Source organism: Mesitornis unicolor, unplaced genomic scaffold (assembly GCF_000695765.1).
Source record: "Mesitornis unicolor isolate BGI_N332 unplaced genomic scaffold, ASM69576v1 scaffold8783, whole genome shotgun sequence".
NCBI classification, from domain to species: domain Eukaryota; kingdom Metazoa; phylum Chordata; class Aves; order Mesitornithiformes; family Mesitornithidae; genus Mesitornis; species Mesitornis unicolor.
Window position 1 is genome coordinate 14,658 of NW_010175295.1, and position 19,011 is coordinate 33,668.

Below are 19,011 nucleotides of genomic sequence, written 5' to 3' on the forward strand. Positions count from 1 at the left end.
GCCCCTTAATTTCTTCCTTATTATTTTTCTTGTGGTAGGACTATCACTGCTGTAGATAAGATGCACATCATTGGTAGTGACACTTGGAAGTATGATTCAATAGTGCAGTTATAACAGAACTGTTTTGCAGACTGCAGGTTTTTAGGCTTGAGTTTAACCATTATAAGAAACATTAGATATGGTGTTTTACTGTAATTTATATTTTGTTTTGATTTGTTTTCATTTTCAGTTCAAGCTCAGCAGCTGATGCAAATTCAGAGGAAACAACTAATTTGGAAAAAGGAAAGTCCACATTAAACAAAGTTTTGGAGTCTTTTTGTTCGTATCACTGGCAGCAGACTTTGGCTATGTTAAGATTTTTAATACAAGATGAAAATTTTCCTATAGTTTGCAGTTGCAAGCAAACACATTTGCTCTGCTCTGAAACTCCCAGTTCCATTCCTGAAGAGGATGTTCACATTTCATTTTGCAATTGCAATGGACATATGCTGACAAAAAGGTGCTGTTTACAAAATCAAAGACCAAACACTTGTTTACCACCTCTGTCTGTCTGTATTAAAGATTTCCATTCTTTGTCGTGCCAAGCTGTAGCAATTGGATGTATTAAGACAATGGTGAACAAACCATGTAGTTCTCATAAGTATTGTGCTGAACAGTTGCAAAATTATAACAGGCATCCTGTGAAAGCAGCAGCATGTACATATTCAGCTAAGGATTGCGAGCTCTTGAACAGCATTAAAAATTCAAACAGATCTCGCAGCCCATCACCACCTCCACTATCACCTGTAAATTGTAAAGAATTTGAATCATCAGAAGGCTCAGTTATAGATTTTCCAACTTTAGACAATAACAAGCTTGAAATATTCATCAACCAGCCTCCGTCCCTCTTGCCAGCTGAAGGAAGCAAAGGAGAATTTGAATATGAAGGTAAAACCTGCAGAGGAAAAGAGACTGAATATTCAGATGGAATGATACTATCTACAGACCACGGAAGCAACAATTATTATATAAACTCTGAGAAGGCTGAGAAAGGTGAACACTCAGCCATTTTTCAAGATTTAATGGACCGTATTAATGAAAAGTTAAAATCAATAGACACTACAGATATAGCAACAAATCTTGTAAAACTTTCTAGCAGTGACAGGGCACCAGAAAATGATGTCAAATTAGGAGACTTCATAACCTCTCTTTTGCGTAATGCTAAGGCAAGTGACTACAGCTTTATGGAATTACTTCGTCAACACGATAAACAAATGGAAAATAAAATTATCCAAACAAGATTTCGCAAGCGTCAGGAAACTTTATTTGCAACATATAATTCTCCTGATTCACCATTCATTCGACGACAGTCTTTGCAAATCAAGAGGGAGCTTGCAAGCCTTGATGAAACTCTTCTAAGAAAAAAGTCAATTTCTGAGAGAAATGCAAAAAAATCTACAAAAAATTTTAATAAAATGTATCCAAACAAAAGTCACAGTTTTACAGTGACAGAAGATGAGGCTTCGCAACATCTTGAAAGTAATCCATGCATGAATTACCAAACAAAACCAATGTGCTTTCCAGTACACCAAACAGAGTCTTTCAAAATACCTCTTACTAATTTTCAGACCAGCTCTGGCTTTCTCGTTCTTTCAGAAGACAGTGCTATTGCAGCCAGCCAGCCAAAACTCGCAAAGACACATGGAGATTGTGCAGCTTCTGGAGAGACTGATCAGATTCCTCTAAAAGATGAAAGTAATGGAATCTTGGGCAGAACTAAACGTAACATTGTGCCTCCTGGGTGGTACTCTGTGTATGTAACAAACAATGTTGTGTTTAGAAAGTCACCTGATGCAAAAAAGTCTTTAGAAAGTTCAGAAAAAATAAAAATAAATAAAGATGTTCATGCCGAAGGATGCAGTGACATAAATATAAGCAAAATTATGAGAGACGCAAATCTGCAAGTTGTTGTAGAACGTTTAGAAGATACAATAAACTTAGCCAGAAAGACTAACAACTCTCTGCTGGATGGTTACAAAATCAGCCAAAAATTAAAAGATAATACTTATGAACAGGTTATGAACCCAGCTGCCAGAAGAGGCTTACCTTTCACTCTGAGTGAAACAGGATGCACAGGGCAAAGCTTCCTTCCACATTCACATGTGCCAAGCAGCAGTAAAACCAAAACTGTGTGTGTTACAACAAATAAACAAGAAATGGTTATAGATCAAGAAATTAATGATGACCTTTTGAAATCTTTGACCTTTGATACATCCAGTTCAACTTCCAATAATGGAGACTTGCATACAGCTCCTGAAGCTGGGGAGATCTCATGTCCCTTGAACTACACTAGTCCTATTAAGCTTATGTTTGTCTCAGAGGTTAATAGTAGTGAAGGAGTCAAATACACTTTGACATCTGCAGGTGCATCTTCTAAAGGAAGCACAGATACTTGTTTGTTTCAGGGGCATGCAAACACTTTGTTAGACAAACAGGCCATGGGAGATCTTTCTCATGCAATCTGTGTCAAGGATTGTGATTACAGTGAAAATGATACCAAGGAAGAGTCAAGTTGTGCTGAAGCAGTTAAAAGCTCTTGTCCAGTTGGTCAAACTAACTTAAATGATTTGAAACAAAATGACGATGTTGTGGATAAATCAAGCAGTAGCAGTGAATTGGTTTTAAAAAGAAAACCCGGTAGACCAAAGAAATTAGGTCCTCAAGTTGTTAAACAGGTTAAGAGGCCTATTGGACGGCCTCCAAAACCAAAAATAGATGTGGCTGAAAGCACAGAACGTAGACCTGAACTTAGCAGTGATGGTAGAAGTACCAAATCTGATGCAGCAGTAATGGAAGAAGTTAACAGCAACAAAAATATTATTGTGACAGTTGTTTTTGGAAGGTCAAGAAGAACTAAGAGACATGTTTCTGAAGGTAATCTAAATGTATTCAGCATTCTGCCCACACAATGCATCGATTCTAATTTTGCCAATGACCACAGTAAAGCAAGACGCAATGCAGAAACTGAAAATGCTTTGGCTGAAATAGTAAAGGCCTTACAGAATTCTTCTGCTGAAAGTGAGGTCTCTGGTTATGACTATGTAAGACCTATCAAGAGTAACCTAGCATCACCACATCCTTGCAGCAATATTATACGACCAATTAAGAAACCGTTAACCACCATTCGAAAACCTGGTAGGCCAGCAAAAGTAAAAATCTCTGGCATTTCCGTGACTGTTAATAGAGTTTCACCTCAGGAAAGAAAAGTGAGTATCAGCAACTGTTTGCCTCCTTTACAACTGAATGTGTTAGAAAAAAACATGTCACAGGAGAGAAAAAGTCAGGTGTGCAATAGTATGAGTCAAGTAAAGAGCACGCAGAAAGATTCTAGAGAGGATGGAACAAACAATATTACAACAGCATCAAGAAAACGTGACATTCCATTGAGACATTCTGCTAGAGACAGAAAAGCCTCACTGCATTTTTTACATTCATTAGCATCTTCTAGTGCATTTACCTGTAGAAGTGCCTTACTACATAAATCTTACAGACTCCATTTGAAAAAAGCGCAAGATCGAAAGGAAAAACATAGGCAATCGAATCAGAGCACAGCATCCAAAGATACCTCAGAACTGAGAAATTCAGGAAATGCAAAAAAGGATCTTAAGGATGGTGCATTTGGGCCAATTAATGAAGTATCATCTGATGCCATTTTTAGTTCGAATCCCTCTCTCAGGTGGTGGGCTACTTCCACTTCAAATGACACTTTGTTGGAAGAACTGAATAATAGATTTGAACAGATAACTAATAGCTGGTTGCGAGTGGGGGGAAATGAGTTTGATAAATGTGTATGTGAAAAAAGGGATCCCATTGAACAAGACTGTAATACTGAAATGTCAAACCCTTTAGACTCCTGCCTTGTAGAGTTTGAAACATCACCTATAAAAATGCTTTTTCAGAAAAAGTGTAATATGAATGAACTCTGCACCTGGTTTATGCAAACTACGGAAACACAGTCTCTCTCTCTAGTGAGAAAGGCAAATGCTCGCAATCCTTTAGAAGTTGTTAGTACTAAAGAGATAAAGATGGAAACTAAACAATCTGATCTTAGTACTTGCCCTTTCAGAAAGCACTTTAAAAAGTTTGCACTATCCTCTCCTTCAAAACCAGCAGGGAAATTGCAAATCTTACATAACATAGTAAGGTCTCCAGTCTTAGGTATGAAAAGTAATTTCTCGTTAGCCAGATTTAAAAGAAATGAATTTAAGAAGTTACAGTGTGACAGGTGGGGGCAAACGAAAAAGCTCTATAATCAGGCTCCTGGAGGCTGGAAATCAAAAAAGAAAAATTTACAGTTCTTTTGCCAAAGCCAGTTGTTTAAAAGTACAGGTGAGGAAACCAGTGACGAAATACCCAAGCTCCAGGAAATCAGTACAGTAGAAATCCAGCCCACTCAGACTTTGCTAGAATCTCAGAGTAGCCTCTTGCCAACTGAAAATGATGCCAGAGATGCATTTGTTCAACAGATGATGGGATCTTCTGACTTTAACCCACATCCTGGTTTAGCAAATGTACTTAAGTCACATGCAGAGACAAATGGAACAATTCGTTGCCAACAAAACATTAGAAAAGAGCAAAGCCAAGATAAACTGTTTCAAAATACTTGGAAAGCCAGAACCTTTAAAGATTGTAGAATATTTCTGAGAAAAATCAACCATATTGAGCAGCACAGTTCATTTAATTTAAATGTCATTTGTTCTCCTGAAGCAGTTGAAAGTAAAAGCAATCAGGTCTATATGGAAGAAAAAAGACATCCTCTCTTAAGATCCCATTCTACTAAGCAAAATGCATTAAAGAAACAAGAAAATGAAATGGAAACATCTAAAGGATCTAATTCTTCTAAAGTGACTGAAAGGCTGGATCACAGCAGAAAATTAAGTAGTGCTGTAAACCATGATGATAATCCTGCTGGTAGTTCTGGAGTTCTTATCAGAATAAACAAAAGAAAAAATCCACAATGGGAGACCACTGATACAAATATAAGAAAAAGGCATAAGAGACAATCATGCAGTAGTGGACAAATGGCAGCTTATTACCCAAAGTACCAAGTAGGTAAGTTCCTGTTCCCCCCTTCATCTTAGAATTTCGATCTTAAAGAATTGGAGAAGTCAAACAACTAAGCACTTTGGATATTTTCTTTTTAATTGCATGATATTAATTTAAATTTCAGAGAAGTCATGAAATGAAACATTGTACAGCATCAGAATAATGCAGAAAGTGCAATTTCAAAATGTATATAATGTTTTATGTGAATAGCTGTGTTATGTCCTCTTACGGCTATAACACACCAAGATGAAAGAAAAAGAGCTAACGAATATAGTTCAGACAGACAGCAAGTCAAGTCTGGACATACCTGAAGTCAGCCACAACTGGTTACTGATTTCAAAAGGAACAGAATTCCATTGTGTAGTTTCTCATATTGTGAGAAAGGCTAAATTAAAAGATGAAGCAGAAAATCAGTGTATTAACATGTAGTTGTTCAAAACATTGTCATTGAATGCTAATGTAAATCTGTAATGGTTTTATAATTATATAGAAAAAAATAGTACTCTCTACTTCTGAGAAGTATTCATTCAGAGATCCGTTTTAGTATCCATTCAGTGCCAAATGAAATCTGCTGACTCTAAAGGGTTTGCACATTGAATCCTCACAGAACAATTTAAAATATAAAATTATTCTAGAGAAGTACAATATGCAGTTCCTATACTAAATGCATTGGCTTGGACTCTTTTTAGGCTAGTGTGATATTAAAAGCATTTTTAAAGCTAAATATTTATAATACATTGTAATACAACTGTGATCTTAGAAAGGCTGTTATATTACTTACAAAGAGGGTACACTTGTGAAATTATTTCTTCTGTTGGGTGAAGAGATCTCCTTAAACAGAAGTCTCAACTCATTTCGTTAAAATAACTAAGGTGTGAAATACTCACCAAGTAAAAAGTTCTGCAATAGAAATTAAATCACTGCAGAAGAATTCATTTGTAGAAACAATATTGTATTAGCTAATCTGATTATATTGCCTGAAGAATAAAAAAATACTCAAAATATCAGAGCAAAATCTTATGTCCCCCTTTGTATTTTATGTTGTAGAAAACTGTCCCTGATAATAAACTGAAGAGTTAAGTTGTAATATAAACAATATAACATTGTGGCTCTTGTATACTTTCTTTCTTTTGTGCTTTATGTGAGATATAAAATTCTTCGTATTAAGCTCATTTACTGTAACCCTGCTTTTCTGAAGTACACTGTTCTTTGTCTCGAGGCTTTTACTTTGTGGTTTAATTCACTGATTTGGGGCCAAACTTAACGTAAAAAACTTGTTTTTACGAAGCTCAAACCTTGACACAAGATTGCTGTAAAAAAGCCAGAACTAGAAAAGGGTACCATCTCTCTGTTTCTTTTTTGCAAGTGAAGAAAGAGCTCTCTCATACTTTTATTTTATAATTTTTACTGTAGTTGAGAAAATTTGGCATTTTAATTCTATTTCTCTTTAAACTTTTTCTTGCTATGGCAGTGTAAGACCTATTACTGTCATATGGTCTCATGTTAGTTTTAATTGGGACTCAATTTTATTTGCCTGATAACTTTCCTCTTTTAGTTTTGGATATTTAGGAAATCTGATAACTATTTTGATATTTTGCATTATCTCATTTACAATTTTTGTTATTTTCCCTTTTACTCATAGTTTCTCATATCAATCGTTATCTTTAGAAAGGATATGACAGAAAGTTCATTGATAAAGGAAATGTTAAAAGACCAAGAATTACGATTCTGGAATTTCCTCCACAGTTGTAATCCCAAATCTTTGTTAGAGGTACTGTTGCAGTTATCAGGGGATTGTCTGATCTAGAGAAGGATGTCTTGTTTTGGCATGTTGATTCAAGATTGTGTACTGTCTGTTCTAGCCAAGGAAATAATACAAACATTTTTAGTCTTGAGTATAGCTACTGGCTAAAAAGAAGGAACATGATTTCTCTCTGTGCATGCGTGTCTTTTCAAACATAATTCCTGCATCTGGAAGTTTAACGCACATGAAAACATCATTATTCATTCATCTGTTCTTTGGACTGTATTTTTGTTGATGTGGTATCATAAATTCTATCATTGTTCTGTTGTCATGCTTGAAATGTTCACATTTATGGTCAATATTTAAAGTTTTTCTTCAAGTTTTACTGATCTTGGTGTCTTACCGAATATTCTTGAGAGGTGTTGTGATGCTGTTTTATTGTGAAGCATTGTGGCAGGTAGGCAGAACATCGTTACTGAATTTTCACGTATACTCAATTTTTGTTGGAATGTGCAAGCGGGAATAAAGCAATTGAGTTCTTGCAGCTCAAGGTAGTATCAAGCAACTAGAACCAGCCATGTGCTCATTGTAGCAACAGAAGAGAGTTAATCACTTTTTCATATTGCCTGGTTTATGTAAGATAAGGTGGATGGTAGATACACTGGTCCATATGCTGTTTGTTACCACTTGATGTCTGAACTTTTGCTTCAACCGTGCATTTGATGTGTTGAGGGGAAGGTCGCTTTTACTGTAAGTCTATGTCCTGACCATTTAAATTTCTTTAGCGACACTGAAACTTTTATTGTCTGTGGTGGCAAAGAAAATTACATGAGCATGTTTCTAGGAAAGCATTTATGTTTCTTTTCATTAGAGTGGTTCAGTGTGTTTCCTTATGACACTGAAGACCACTTTCACATACTTTGGACTTGGCCAAACTAGATCGAAAAAGGCTTCAAGCTAAAAAAAAGGAAACTATTACCCAGTAATAAAATGGGACACAATGAAAGACTTCATTTTAGGAACTTACAGTGTACTGAATATTTTAAAAATCTGCTTCAAAGGCTGTGGATTTATCACAGATGCAAAGGAGGCTGTGGGCCTACTACAGCAGCAGGCAGTACTGCATGCTGCGATGACATAACATACCTGTTCGCTTACCTTCATAGCAGGCTGGGAGTTCACATACAAAAGCTTTTAAAAATCAGTTCTGATCACTTGAAGCTAGGGTATTTTCTTCATCTAAAATTAACTTTTTCAGTTTCTCCCTTAAAATTTTGCTTTTCTTCACGAAGTGTGGATTTCTGTAGAAAAACTTTGTTGGCAGAGAATATAAATTTTCAATTTTAATTTTTCATTATATTTGAATGTTGTTTTAAAATGCTATCTTAATGAAATCAAGTGAGTGCAGTATTTAAAATGAGAATTTGCTAATCTTTGTAATAATTTCAAAGCTGACTACAAGACTTAGGAATCTAACTATGAAAACTTGGTATTTTTATGAGTCTAAAGGCTACACAATATGAATCTCTTACCTACTGCTGTGAAAGACATTAGTCTCACACCAATGATCTAGTGACAAAAAAGGTTGTTTTTAGCAAGTCTTTTCCTCTTTCTCTTTCATGAAGGAGTACATTCTGTGCTCCTAATGTGGAACAAATCTAAAATAGTGGGTTAGGTAAAATGTAAAAGAGACATAGTGGAACAGTCATTGTATCTGTTGATTTTGAGAAATCCTTTTCAACAGCCATGTCTGAGCTCTTTTCACAAAGACTCTTCATCATAAGGTTACTTGGCTTCAGAATAAGTTTCACCTGTGCTGCAGAGCAAGCAGATAGATAGAAATTTTCATAACTGTAATTGTCAGAAAAGAAGTTACTTTTTCACAGACAGCCATAAAACAAAGCAAGAAAATTAATAGGAAACATAGAAACAATATTGAAATTACTATTCTCAGTAAGCGGGCTATTTTTAATGCACTACAAAAACAGAAGGGTAGACTTGATATCTAGTTGACTATATATGTGTAATAAATCCTGACTTGTTAAATGAACTTTATGGTTTCTGCCTCATTCCAGGTGATGGAGGATAGAACAAGGGGAAACGGCACCAAGCTGTGCCAAGGGAGGTTCAGGTTAGAGATAAGGAGGTTGTCAGAAGCTGGAACAGGCTGCCTAGGGAGGTGGTGGAGTCACCATCCCTGGATGTATTTAAAGAGCGGGTAGATGAGGTACTTAAGGATATGGTTTAGGGGGTAGACAGGAGCGATTGGACATGATGATCTCAGAGGTCTTTTCCAACCGAGCGATTCTGTGATTCTGTGATTCCCTTTAATGGACCAGCAGCAGCTCTAACCCCACAGTCTAATCTTCATCTTGTTTTACACTCTGGAATTCCACCTGCCAAATGCAGTTATATGGGCTGTCCTTCCCTTGTCTTCCTCTCCCATCATGTGATCTAGTGTGAGGTGTATAAATTTTGGGTGCTGTTTTGTTTTAAACTGTGGTCATTTACGTATTTCCTTGGGGTATGCTGTTCCTCGTGTTCTTTTGAGGGTTCTGAGCTAAAGATTTTTACTTTTGCTTATTTGAACAGTAGACTTCTTTCAAAGAACCCAACTCTGAAGTCTTTCATTTCCTTGACCTGCAAGAAAATTTCTGTAGTTTAGTGTCATGGTCATTAAGCCTTCATGTAGGATTTATATACCCAGTTTTACATATGTGTGGTGTAGGGGGGGAGGGTGTTAATAATTTTATTCAGTATTGCTTTGTTACCTAATTTTATTTCCTCAAAAACTGAGAAACTCGTATCATGCTTTCCTAGTTGTTCTCAGTCCTGAGGAAATGGTTAATTTTTCCAGCTTTCTTTGGGGAACTGATAATACTATACAAACATAGGCAGGCTTCTATCTTTCTGCTTAAGCCTTTCTCTAGAAAAGAAAATGTTGGTTTTCCCAGGCCTGCCAAGTGATTTTTGAAAATATGACAAGGACATAGCCCTTTTAAAAAGCTCTCTTATGTTAAGAGTTTACTGCCTTAAAGTGGAGCTTTGGTTGGTGTTAGATAGAAGAGGATAGAGGTCAATCAACACAGCCTGTGGTGATGTAACTTGTAAGTAAAGTATTTATGTAGTCTGTCCGTCACCAGGCAGGTTAATTATACTGAGACAGTGCCACACAGTTTGGTGTTGAGCTCTGGGAAAGTATTCCTGTGCAAGAAAGGCGCTTTAATTCATAGAGGCATACGTGTACTGTGCATTGGTTTGCATTCCTCTATTGTTTATATGCTAAAGCTAGTGGTGCTTTTCTGGTTTGGTTTTTCCCACCAAATTTTTGTAAAGTGTCTCATACTAGAATCTTCAGTTAGTTACATTCCAAAAGTGCAGATTCTGGTTCCAGAATCAAGGGGAAGATTTAAAATGGTGGTTTTTGCATGTGTTCTTGAGTAGATTTTCCTTCTCCAGTTCCTCTTTCACTGAGTCAAAAGATAGAGTGGAAACATTTGTTGGCAAGGCTTTACAGAGTGGTGCTAAATCTTATGAACTTATCCAAAATCTTGTCTCAAATGTAGGTGAACATTTGCTAGCTCTTAAAAATTTCATTTTTTAAGTTCTTTCTTCCTTGTATTCATTTGGCAACTGGATATTAATTTAATACAAATAAGATTTCTGCTATATTTTAAGGACAGCATGTTCTTATCATAAGGCTTTTTTCCTCTGGTGTTTCCTGTGGTCAACATGGAAAACAAAGACTCTCTGCCCTTTTCAATGGCATTGAATCTTGAGTGTTCCGCAGCATACTGAGTGTTTCTGAAAGCTGACAACAGCCTTCAGGTTCTAATTAAGCCAGATATGTTTACAATGATCAACAACTGTTGAGATAGATGTATCTGAATGGAAATTGGCTTATATGGGAAGCCTGAGATTTTAAGAGCCGCGTTGTGCATTCACATTTCCACACCACTACAACATCATCGCTTGATGGTCTTGCCTGTAGTGGTAATTGATGTAGCGTCATGCCTTGTGGTCTCAATGTAGTATAAAACATGGTGGTGTTTTGGGTGTGTAATGAAGCAAAGAAAGTTTGTGGAGTCCTCATTAGCAAAGTTTACTTCCTAGTTATATAAAAGATATTGTGAGATATTTTAAGATAAATCAGAAGAAAATGTTTGGAAACCCAAGTTATGTTATTTTAACAAATATGAGTATATAGAAATAAATTACTTACAGACCTGTACCTACATATGTTTGTATACGGATATGTGCTACCTGTGCACTGAGAACATTTCTAATTGTACCATTTTAAAAGAAAATAACTTATCTGAAATACTGCAAATAGAACCTAGATTGAGGTCCCAATTTAGAAGTTAATTGGAATTTTTTACTTACTTTGTTGTTCACAGTCTTTTTAGAATTCCTTATGAAAATCCAGAAAAGAAACTAGAAATTATTTCCTGCTCATCAAGTCAAATATTGAAGTTATTGTAACTGAGCAATAATTAAAAAGTACTCCACACATTTTTATCAGGTTCCTAAACAGGTTATGACTCAAAATCAAGGTTGCAGTGTACCTTGATTAAATAATGCTGGGTTTGAGACACAACTTTCTCCGTCTTCTCCTTTCAATGCGTAAAGTATCATCTTGAATTACTTCAGTTTTCATATCTCCCGCAGCCGTTATTTCTTTTTCATCTTTGTTGGATTGCCAGCTTTCAGCTGACTGCCTTCTCATCTAAATGCTAACTTTTTTTTTCCACAATGTGTGATTTTTGTCAACAGTTCTTACATTGCTCACTTTAATAAGTCGGACTACCTGTGTTTTACCTGCAGCTTTCTACCTTTTTTCCTCTCTCACAGAAGCTTAGAAAGCGTGCACACTTTTTCCGTGAGGCTGATGAGCCTGGACAGGGTGTTTAACCACTTCTCATAGCGGCTTCGCTCCCATAATGAAAACTAAGCCATTGTCATTGGCCATCTCTTCCAGCGTTAGCTATCCCACTGCTTTTCATATGTCATGATACTTGTATTTCTACAGCAATATAGCGTTGACTTGTGTTTCAGTTGGGATCCATTATAGCTGCCTATGCCTTTGTTAAAGAACTGCCTAACCTGTGCTGGTACTTTGCCATGGTCTCTGCCGAACTGTTCATTGCTTTTATTCATTTATTTTATCTAGACCTATGTCTGAACCATAGTTCAGTGGTCTGAACTGTTCAGCCCATTCAGGCCATTACACTCTGGTTGTTCCACATTCATCTGCATCCTCTCTTCTTGCTTTGCTCTCATTCAGTACCAAATTTTAACTGATTCTCAGATCATGCATCATCTTTGTTTTTTTCCAGACTGTATGTTTGTGAGTGCCACAGCATCCTCTTAGGAGCACTGCAGAATGAGTGCAGCCCAATTGCACTCTCTGGGGTTTTTTTTACTGCATATTTGCCATTGTGTACTTCTGCTGGTCCATACCATCTCTTACACCTGATAAGAGACTTATAATGTCATATAAGCAAGATGTCGGTCAGCCTTTGTCATAGATTTCTTCAAACCCGTGTGTGAAAAACCTTTCCGAAATAGCCATGCCTGCTTTTTAATCCGCTTTTTCTTATTGACGATCAGGTAACTTCTATTTTTTTTTTCCTACAGTGTAAAGATACATGTCTTTTCCAAAATCAGAATGTTTGGGCAGATTTTGTCTTCATAGCTTTATGCTCTTGGGCCAACACTGGACATTATCATTCTAGAAATTACTAGAAGTTACTGTTACTGCTCCCATTCGCATGGCAAATTGCACATTCTGCTCTTGTGGAACAGGTCACAGTTTATATTTCTCTTTCCATTTTTTCATATCTGAAGGAAAGGGACCTTTTTCTGTTGCTGATTTCTCTTGTTCTAATCTGCTTGCATTATTCTTCAGAGTTCTGTGGAGTACAAATAACAATACCTCTTGCTCTATTAAGAGGATGTAAATCCTTAGTGAGAAACTTCATGCGTTATGGAGGCCTGGGCTTTTTTTCCCTTGTTCTTTTGTTTGGTTGTGCCAGTATGACTGATTTCACTGTCTGACTTGTTCTTACAACAGCAGAAACTCGCCTGACTTGTGTCTGCATTCAGCTTTATCAGTTTCTTACTGCAAATTAGATGTAGACAGGAGTTTCACAAACTTTTCTTTCAGTGGCTATGCCAGCTCACCCATTCTCCATCCTCTGCTACTGCCACGTGCTCCCATCTGTCTCCACTTCCAGGCACACAGAAAAGGAATCTGTGCTTCTCTCTTATCGTGGTGAAGCTGTGAGTGGGGCAGGCAGCTTAACTTGGCCATTGTTCTTTCTTCCGTGATGATCGGCTTTTCTTACTGTGTGCCTACCGTATTTCACATTAGCTTAGGACTTAAAAAACCTTTCAAAAGCAGAAGTCTCTGCATTTCGACTTGGTTTTGAATGTTTTGTATCAGTTGTCAAGCCACTAGAGTAATGTGACTACATTCATGTTTTTCCATGGCAGGTCTGATGTAGGTATTTTATTCTTTGTTTTCACTTTGCAGCTCAGGGTAGAATATTTCTAAATTGCAGTCCTGCTAGGAATTAGAATAAGACAGCTTTCAATTTCATATTGAAATAGATGCGTACATAAAAATGAAGATGCTTAGGGAAGTCAGTTTTTCAGGTGGATCTTGTCACAGATTCCTGTCATCTAAGGTGCAGACTTCATAAATATGCAGAGATTATACTTGATATTTTACGGACACAGGCTTACCCTCAAGGCTACTGAAATGTTGATTATTTGCTTTAAATAATGGATTATTTTCCTGTAATGAGAAAGAAGCCTAGCTGAAAAGTTCTTGTCTAGAAGCTGCAAGAATGCCATAGGATTTTTTTCCTAATCCAAAAAAAAAAAAAAGTAATTCTTATTTTCACTGAGATGGTGCTTTTTTATCTGTGTGTGGGTGCGTGGGTGTCATATTTTCCATTTGGAACAGAGGCAAATTTTTTTTAAGAAAAAAAAGATACTTTAAGTTAGGTTTTAGTGTTTTTGTTGGCGCATTTAGCATAAATTTCAAAACATACAGTAACAATATATTTTTTTAAATTTACTAAGTTGATTTACAATGCAAGTAAAAATTTAAAAGCTATACTTTAGGTATCCATTCTTAAAATTGTGGTGGTGGTTGTTACTTGTGTTTCTAGTTTAAAGTTCTAGAGATGTGTGTTTGAAGAAATTCTTTTGTATATCATATTTGTTACTGAGACGTTTCATATTTATCATTTACTACTCACAACTGATTTAAAATTATATTTAAGTAGTAGAAATCTCAGAAAAGGAAATGACTTACTTATTGTTTGACCTTCCTTAATTCAGAAATCTGCTGCATTACAAACCACCCAGGGACTGTCTCATCATATTTCTGAGGCGATCTCCCTCCATAACACAACTGCATTTGTAACATCTAACAACTATTATAAATAGTCAAAATAGTTGAGATTAATCCAACTCAAATGACAAGATTTGCACAGCTGCATTCATCACAGTACTGAGACGGTGGCACTCCATTTCCTCCGAGAACAGCCCAAACCAGCACATGCAGTTCGGAACCACCAAGCCTTAGCCTTATTGTACCTTGCTCAAAACCATTTTTAATTATGTTTAGGTAGAATAAAAGTAGCAAAAACATCTTTCTGCTATAGCATGTTTCTAAGGCAAACACAGCAGCACTCATCTGCACAACAGGTGTTAGAGGTTTTTAAATTTATTTGCATGCTACTACCTTCTAACAATGAGTAGAAATTAGGCAGTTTTATTTCATGGCACTGGTAGACTCATTTCACGGCAGTACCTAGATGCTAAGAATAAATTATCTTCATCATAAAATTAGTGATGCTTCAACTCTTAGATTCTTAGCTGGTTTTATTTTTCCAAGATCTTTGAAGACAATGTGCTATGAATTATTTGAGATCATAGGGCTATTTTTTTTCTTTAACAGGTTCAATACTATCATCACTAGTAAATGATGCCTTAAAAGTTTATAATTTCTTCATGCCCATTTCAGTGACTGCTTTCATTAATATTGTGCTTCCTTGTTCTTTAAAAACCTGTGCCTTCTGTGGACCACTAAATATTCTGTATTGTCATGAAACACAGTGATTCTTGTCAAAAAGATCTCAGTTCTAGCTAACTTGCTAAGTCAGACTGCTTTAAATAAATGTAACTTAAAAAGAGGGCAGGAATGTTGTCTGTATCAACTTACATTCAAATTTGTCTGGTATTTTGGAGATGCATCAGGACTGAGCGCCATCCTGTCATCACTGAGCAAGTCTGATTAATTTTTTTTGTAAATACTTGTGTCAGTTCCTGATTTCTGCAATGAAGTTGCAATTTAAACCTTTTATGTTGTCCATGATCTGCTACGTTTGAGGGAGTAAGAACGTTTTCTATAGCTGACTGGTTCTGGGGAGAAAGTCATGTTATTTCTGTGACTGCGCTCCAGAACGGTTGTCACCTATTCCATTTGCCAAACTTTTACATGAAAATGCATACAATGTCCTGTTTGGTTGTACTATTTTGCAGTGTTCCTTGGAGATGAATTAGTGATGTAAAAGGTGCAACAAACATCCGCTGCTGTATAGTTTTTTCTCTGTGCAAGTTAAACTTAAAGCTTTGAACAGCATGTGGGTATTTCAATATATAACTTCAGGAAATAGCTACCAGTAAGTGATCTTCTTTCCCTGATGTGCCACAAGTGTCCAGCATATTCCTACAGGCCTGTTTTTGTTATCTTTCTCATACATTTCATATGTATTTCATTCCTATTCCCTTTCGTCTTCCCACCCTTTGGTTTTTCCTCAAACCAAGAAAACATTTCTGAGTTAGTGTGAAGAGCAAAAGAAACCTTTCCACAATCATTTCAGTCTGGGGCTGTGACTGGTTCTGCCTTCTCACCCTGTCTTTGTCTCCATTCACTTCATCTCCTGTCTCAGTTGTGTCTTGTGTACTACTTGTCTTGGTACTCCAGCTGTGTGAAACCCAGCTCTTGTGTCTAATTTTTACGACTCTTTTTTTACAAGATTTTTATAGCTTGCTATGATCGAGCTGAGTATGCCATCTATTCCAGGGCATTTCTTTCTCTCTCTGATTCACAAATCAGATTCCATTCACTCAGCTGAAAAAAAATATCTCTAATTACAATAAGAACACATTTGACACATGGAAATAAGACATTACAAAATTTCTTCATCGATTTGTTGTTGCATTTTGGCACTGTGGAAAGATGAGTTTAAATTGGAGAGACAATAAATCTTGACTGTGCATGGTTGGTTTACTTTAATTGCAATGTATGTTGCATTATCAAATCAATCTCTGTTGTAAAGCATGCCAAGGTTACTATAGTTATTGTAGATTTTTAACAGTTTCTAGACAGTTTCGACAGTTTTCTAGACCCATTGGTTTTGTGTGCAGCAGCATCCAAAGCAAGCCAAGAGCACGTGAGGGCGTCCTCAGCTTGCACTGACACAACAGTGCGTCCTGTCGCTGCACACAGCCTTACAGCCTGTGCTGTACACGCACCGGTGTGTCCACATCCTCAGTGCAGTACCCGGCACCTCCTCCCTCTCTCCTCCTTCACACATGCTCACTTACAGAGAAGAGTCAGAAACCTTTGAAGACTGAACGTGCTACTTATACAGAGCAGTGATACAGCGCAGCCTAAAGGACTGCAGAAACACACAACTTAGCTCCCCAAGATATATTTTTCTTTTAATTGCTCGTTTCAGATCAAAAAGCTATAGTCTTATTTCCATATGCTTTTTTATTATTATTATTTTTAGCTTTTAAGAGACAAGAATGATCAGGATCAGTCAGTACACTCTGAAATATGAAATCTTTTACATTAAGTAGTAAATATGTTACCAGCACTTCAAGAGTAGTTAGAGGACAAGGGCTGGTAAAAGGTAGTACAATTAAGGATGATGAAAAGCGTCTGAATTTTTCAAGAAATGTCACTAGTTTATCATATGAAGAATAAAATAAAAAAGAGTGTTTTCTTCTTATCCACTGGGCTTTTAGCACTGTTGGCCTGTCTTTGAATTAACTGGTAAAAGGAGAACTATTGCATATGTCATGGCTGGAATTCATGTTCCATGCTACAGCAGCGCCTGTAGCTGACTTCCACAAATCACAGGCACAGAAGCCTATTAGCTGAGTCAATCCAAAGTGAATAAAACCAAAAGAGATGCTAATTGCTGGAATAGTAAACAGATTACTTCAGAACTGGAAATTCATACCTTTTTAGAGACCATGATATATCATCAGTAAATGCCAGTTGCCTGGGAAGTTAAAGGGACCTCTGTCCTCGTACTGGTGCAAGCATTGGTAGTGGAGTGCTCCAGGAGGACAGAGCAGAGCATTCCACGCTCTGCTGCGAGAGGCTCACGGCTTCTGGTAGCATCAGGCTGGAACCTGCAGCTCCTCCTGACAAGAGGATTGCTGTGTGGAACGGCTTTCTTTTGCTAGGAATGCTTAATTCACAATGCATCTTTTGTAAACAGAGTGGAATAAAGAGTAGAATCTATTGATGGATCTGGCTGGAGAAATTCAACGACTTGTATTTACTTTTATGTCTTAATTACATTCTCTGCTTTAAAAATACGATTTAAATACATCATTTTCACACCTTGTTACAGGAACAGCTGGAAAATAAATCACTACAAGTAAAAGAATGAAAAGTAAGACTAGGGTCTTTTTGATTAACAAATATATTAATGCAGATCTCTAACCATATTATTTTCCAATTTATCAAGGTAAAATTTCCTATAATACTTGATCTTTTAATGTTGATATCACCTCTACTGGGGAACTCAGAGAAACCCATTAATTTAACAGTAATCTATTCCTGGTTTTGTGCATTCTCTTAAAATGCCAAACTCTTCAGTTTCCTAGAGTTGAAAGAGGTAAATTAATCATAATTAGAAGCTTATACTTCAATTCTAGTTTTGCAAATTCAGTTCTGCCTTTTACGCCTTGTACAGAAACTAGAAGTGAAAAGAGTAGGACAGTCCCTCAGAGAGAGAAACAGTTATAGTCGGCTACTCAGGAAGCACTGTTGAGTATTATCGTATAACACTCTGCATTTTCATATGCAGTCCAAGCAAATAGGAAGGAATTATGGTCACTATTACATCAAATCCTCACATACACTCTGCTACTGCTAGCAGTGGTGTTTGGCAGCCAGGCCATATCGACTTGGTACAGCTTCCAGCTGATGTACAGAAGTAACATAGCAAATAATTTGACAAGCCTGAACCTGCAGGGTTTTTTTGTCTGGCCCTTGTCCAGCATTAAACGAAGTTTATGTATCTAATGCTTTAGAGACAGTAGAAATGCTGTTCTGTAAAGCATTTTGCAGGTATTTACTACTTCATAGTTTGCAATTTCTTGATTCTCAGGACATTTATGTTCCTTTCAGATAACAACCACCACCACCACAAAAAACCCACAAACCCCACAGTCCCATCCCCACCCCCCCCCGAAAAAAAAACCAACCCACCACCCAACAACAAACCTCAAACCAAAACATCATTCCAGCCTTCTCTCTTCATTTAGCTGTTGATTATTCAAATTAAGACTTTATGTTTTGCTACCTGGCCATGCCTGGAAAGCACAGAATCAGTAGGGGTGAGAAAAGCTGCGAGACTTCAGAAGTCAGCCCTAGCACAATGGCATACGTACACTTAATCCCATGGTTGCAGGACAAGGCCTCAACTCTCCTCGGAGCAAGCAAGGGCAAAGGTTCAAGTCTGGAGAGGCTGTAAATTCAAGAAAGTAACCTTGCTGACTAAAGTATTTTCTGTCACCTGTGCCTGCACCCTGTTTCCTGCAGGAAGAAAAAGATCAGAGCAACAAGAATGGGTGAAAAGCAGAAAAGAAGGAAGGTAAAAGGGTACAAGGCAAAAGCTAGACAAAAGGTAGAGACAGAAGAATAAGTACACAAGGAAATTCAGGGCATGGGAGCAGTATCCCAGTTACAGAGGGTTAGGAACTGGGGTTAGTAAATGAAACGTGCCTGCTTCACTGCCATGTCAGAAAGGCACACAGCCTTCTAGAGCTTGCATAAAAATGTAAAAGAATAAAAATTGTGTTTCAGATGATCTGTGAAAAAACTTCAATGAATTGTCACTGTAGCCATTCCACAAGCTCTT

General features: G+C 37.0%; 1 protein-coding gene across 1 annotated transcript; it reads left to right on the plus strand.

Moving 5' to 3' along the window:
- Positions 1–590: 590 nt before the first annotated feature.
- On the plus strand, positions 591–8,918 carry LOC104538213. The gene is made up of 3 exons (XM_010181333.1): positions 591–1,373; positions 1,608–5,091; positions 8,905–8,918. The coding sequence occupies exons 1-3, from the start codon at positions 612–614 to the stop codon at positions 8,916–8,918; spliced, it is 4,260 nt and encodes a 1,419-aa protein (XP_010179635.1). The 5' UTR covers positions 591–611.
- The last annotated feature ends 10,093 nt before the right edge of the window (positions 8,919–19,011 follow it).

Excerpts from the sequence above, each read along its gene's own strand:
- LOC104538213 (XM_010181333.1), top strand. The coding sequence starts at position 612 with ATGGTGAACAAACCATGTAGTTCTCATAAGTATTGTGCTGAACAGTTG. Across the intron at positions 1,374-1,607 it reads TGCAAATCAAGAGGGAGCTT|ACCAGCTCTGGCTTTCTCGT; the intron begins GCAAGCCTTGAT and ends ACTAATTTTCAG.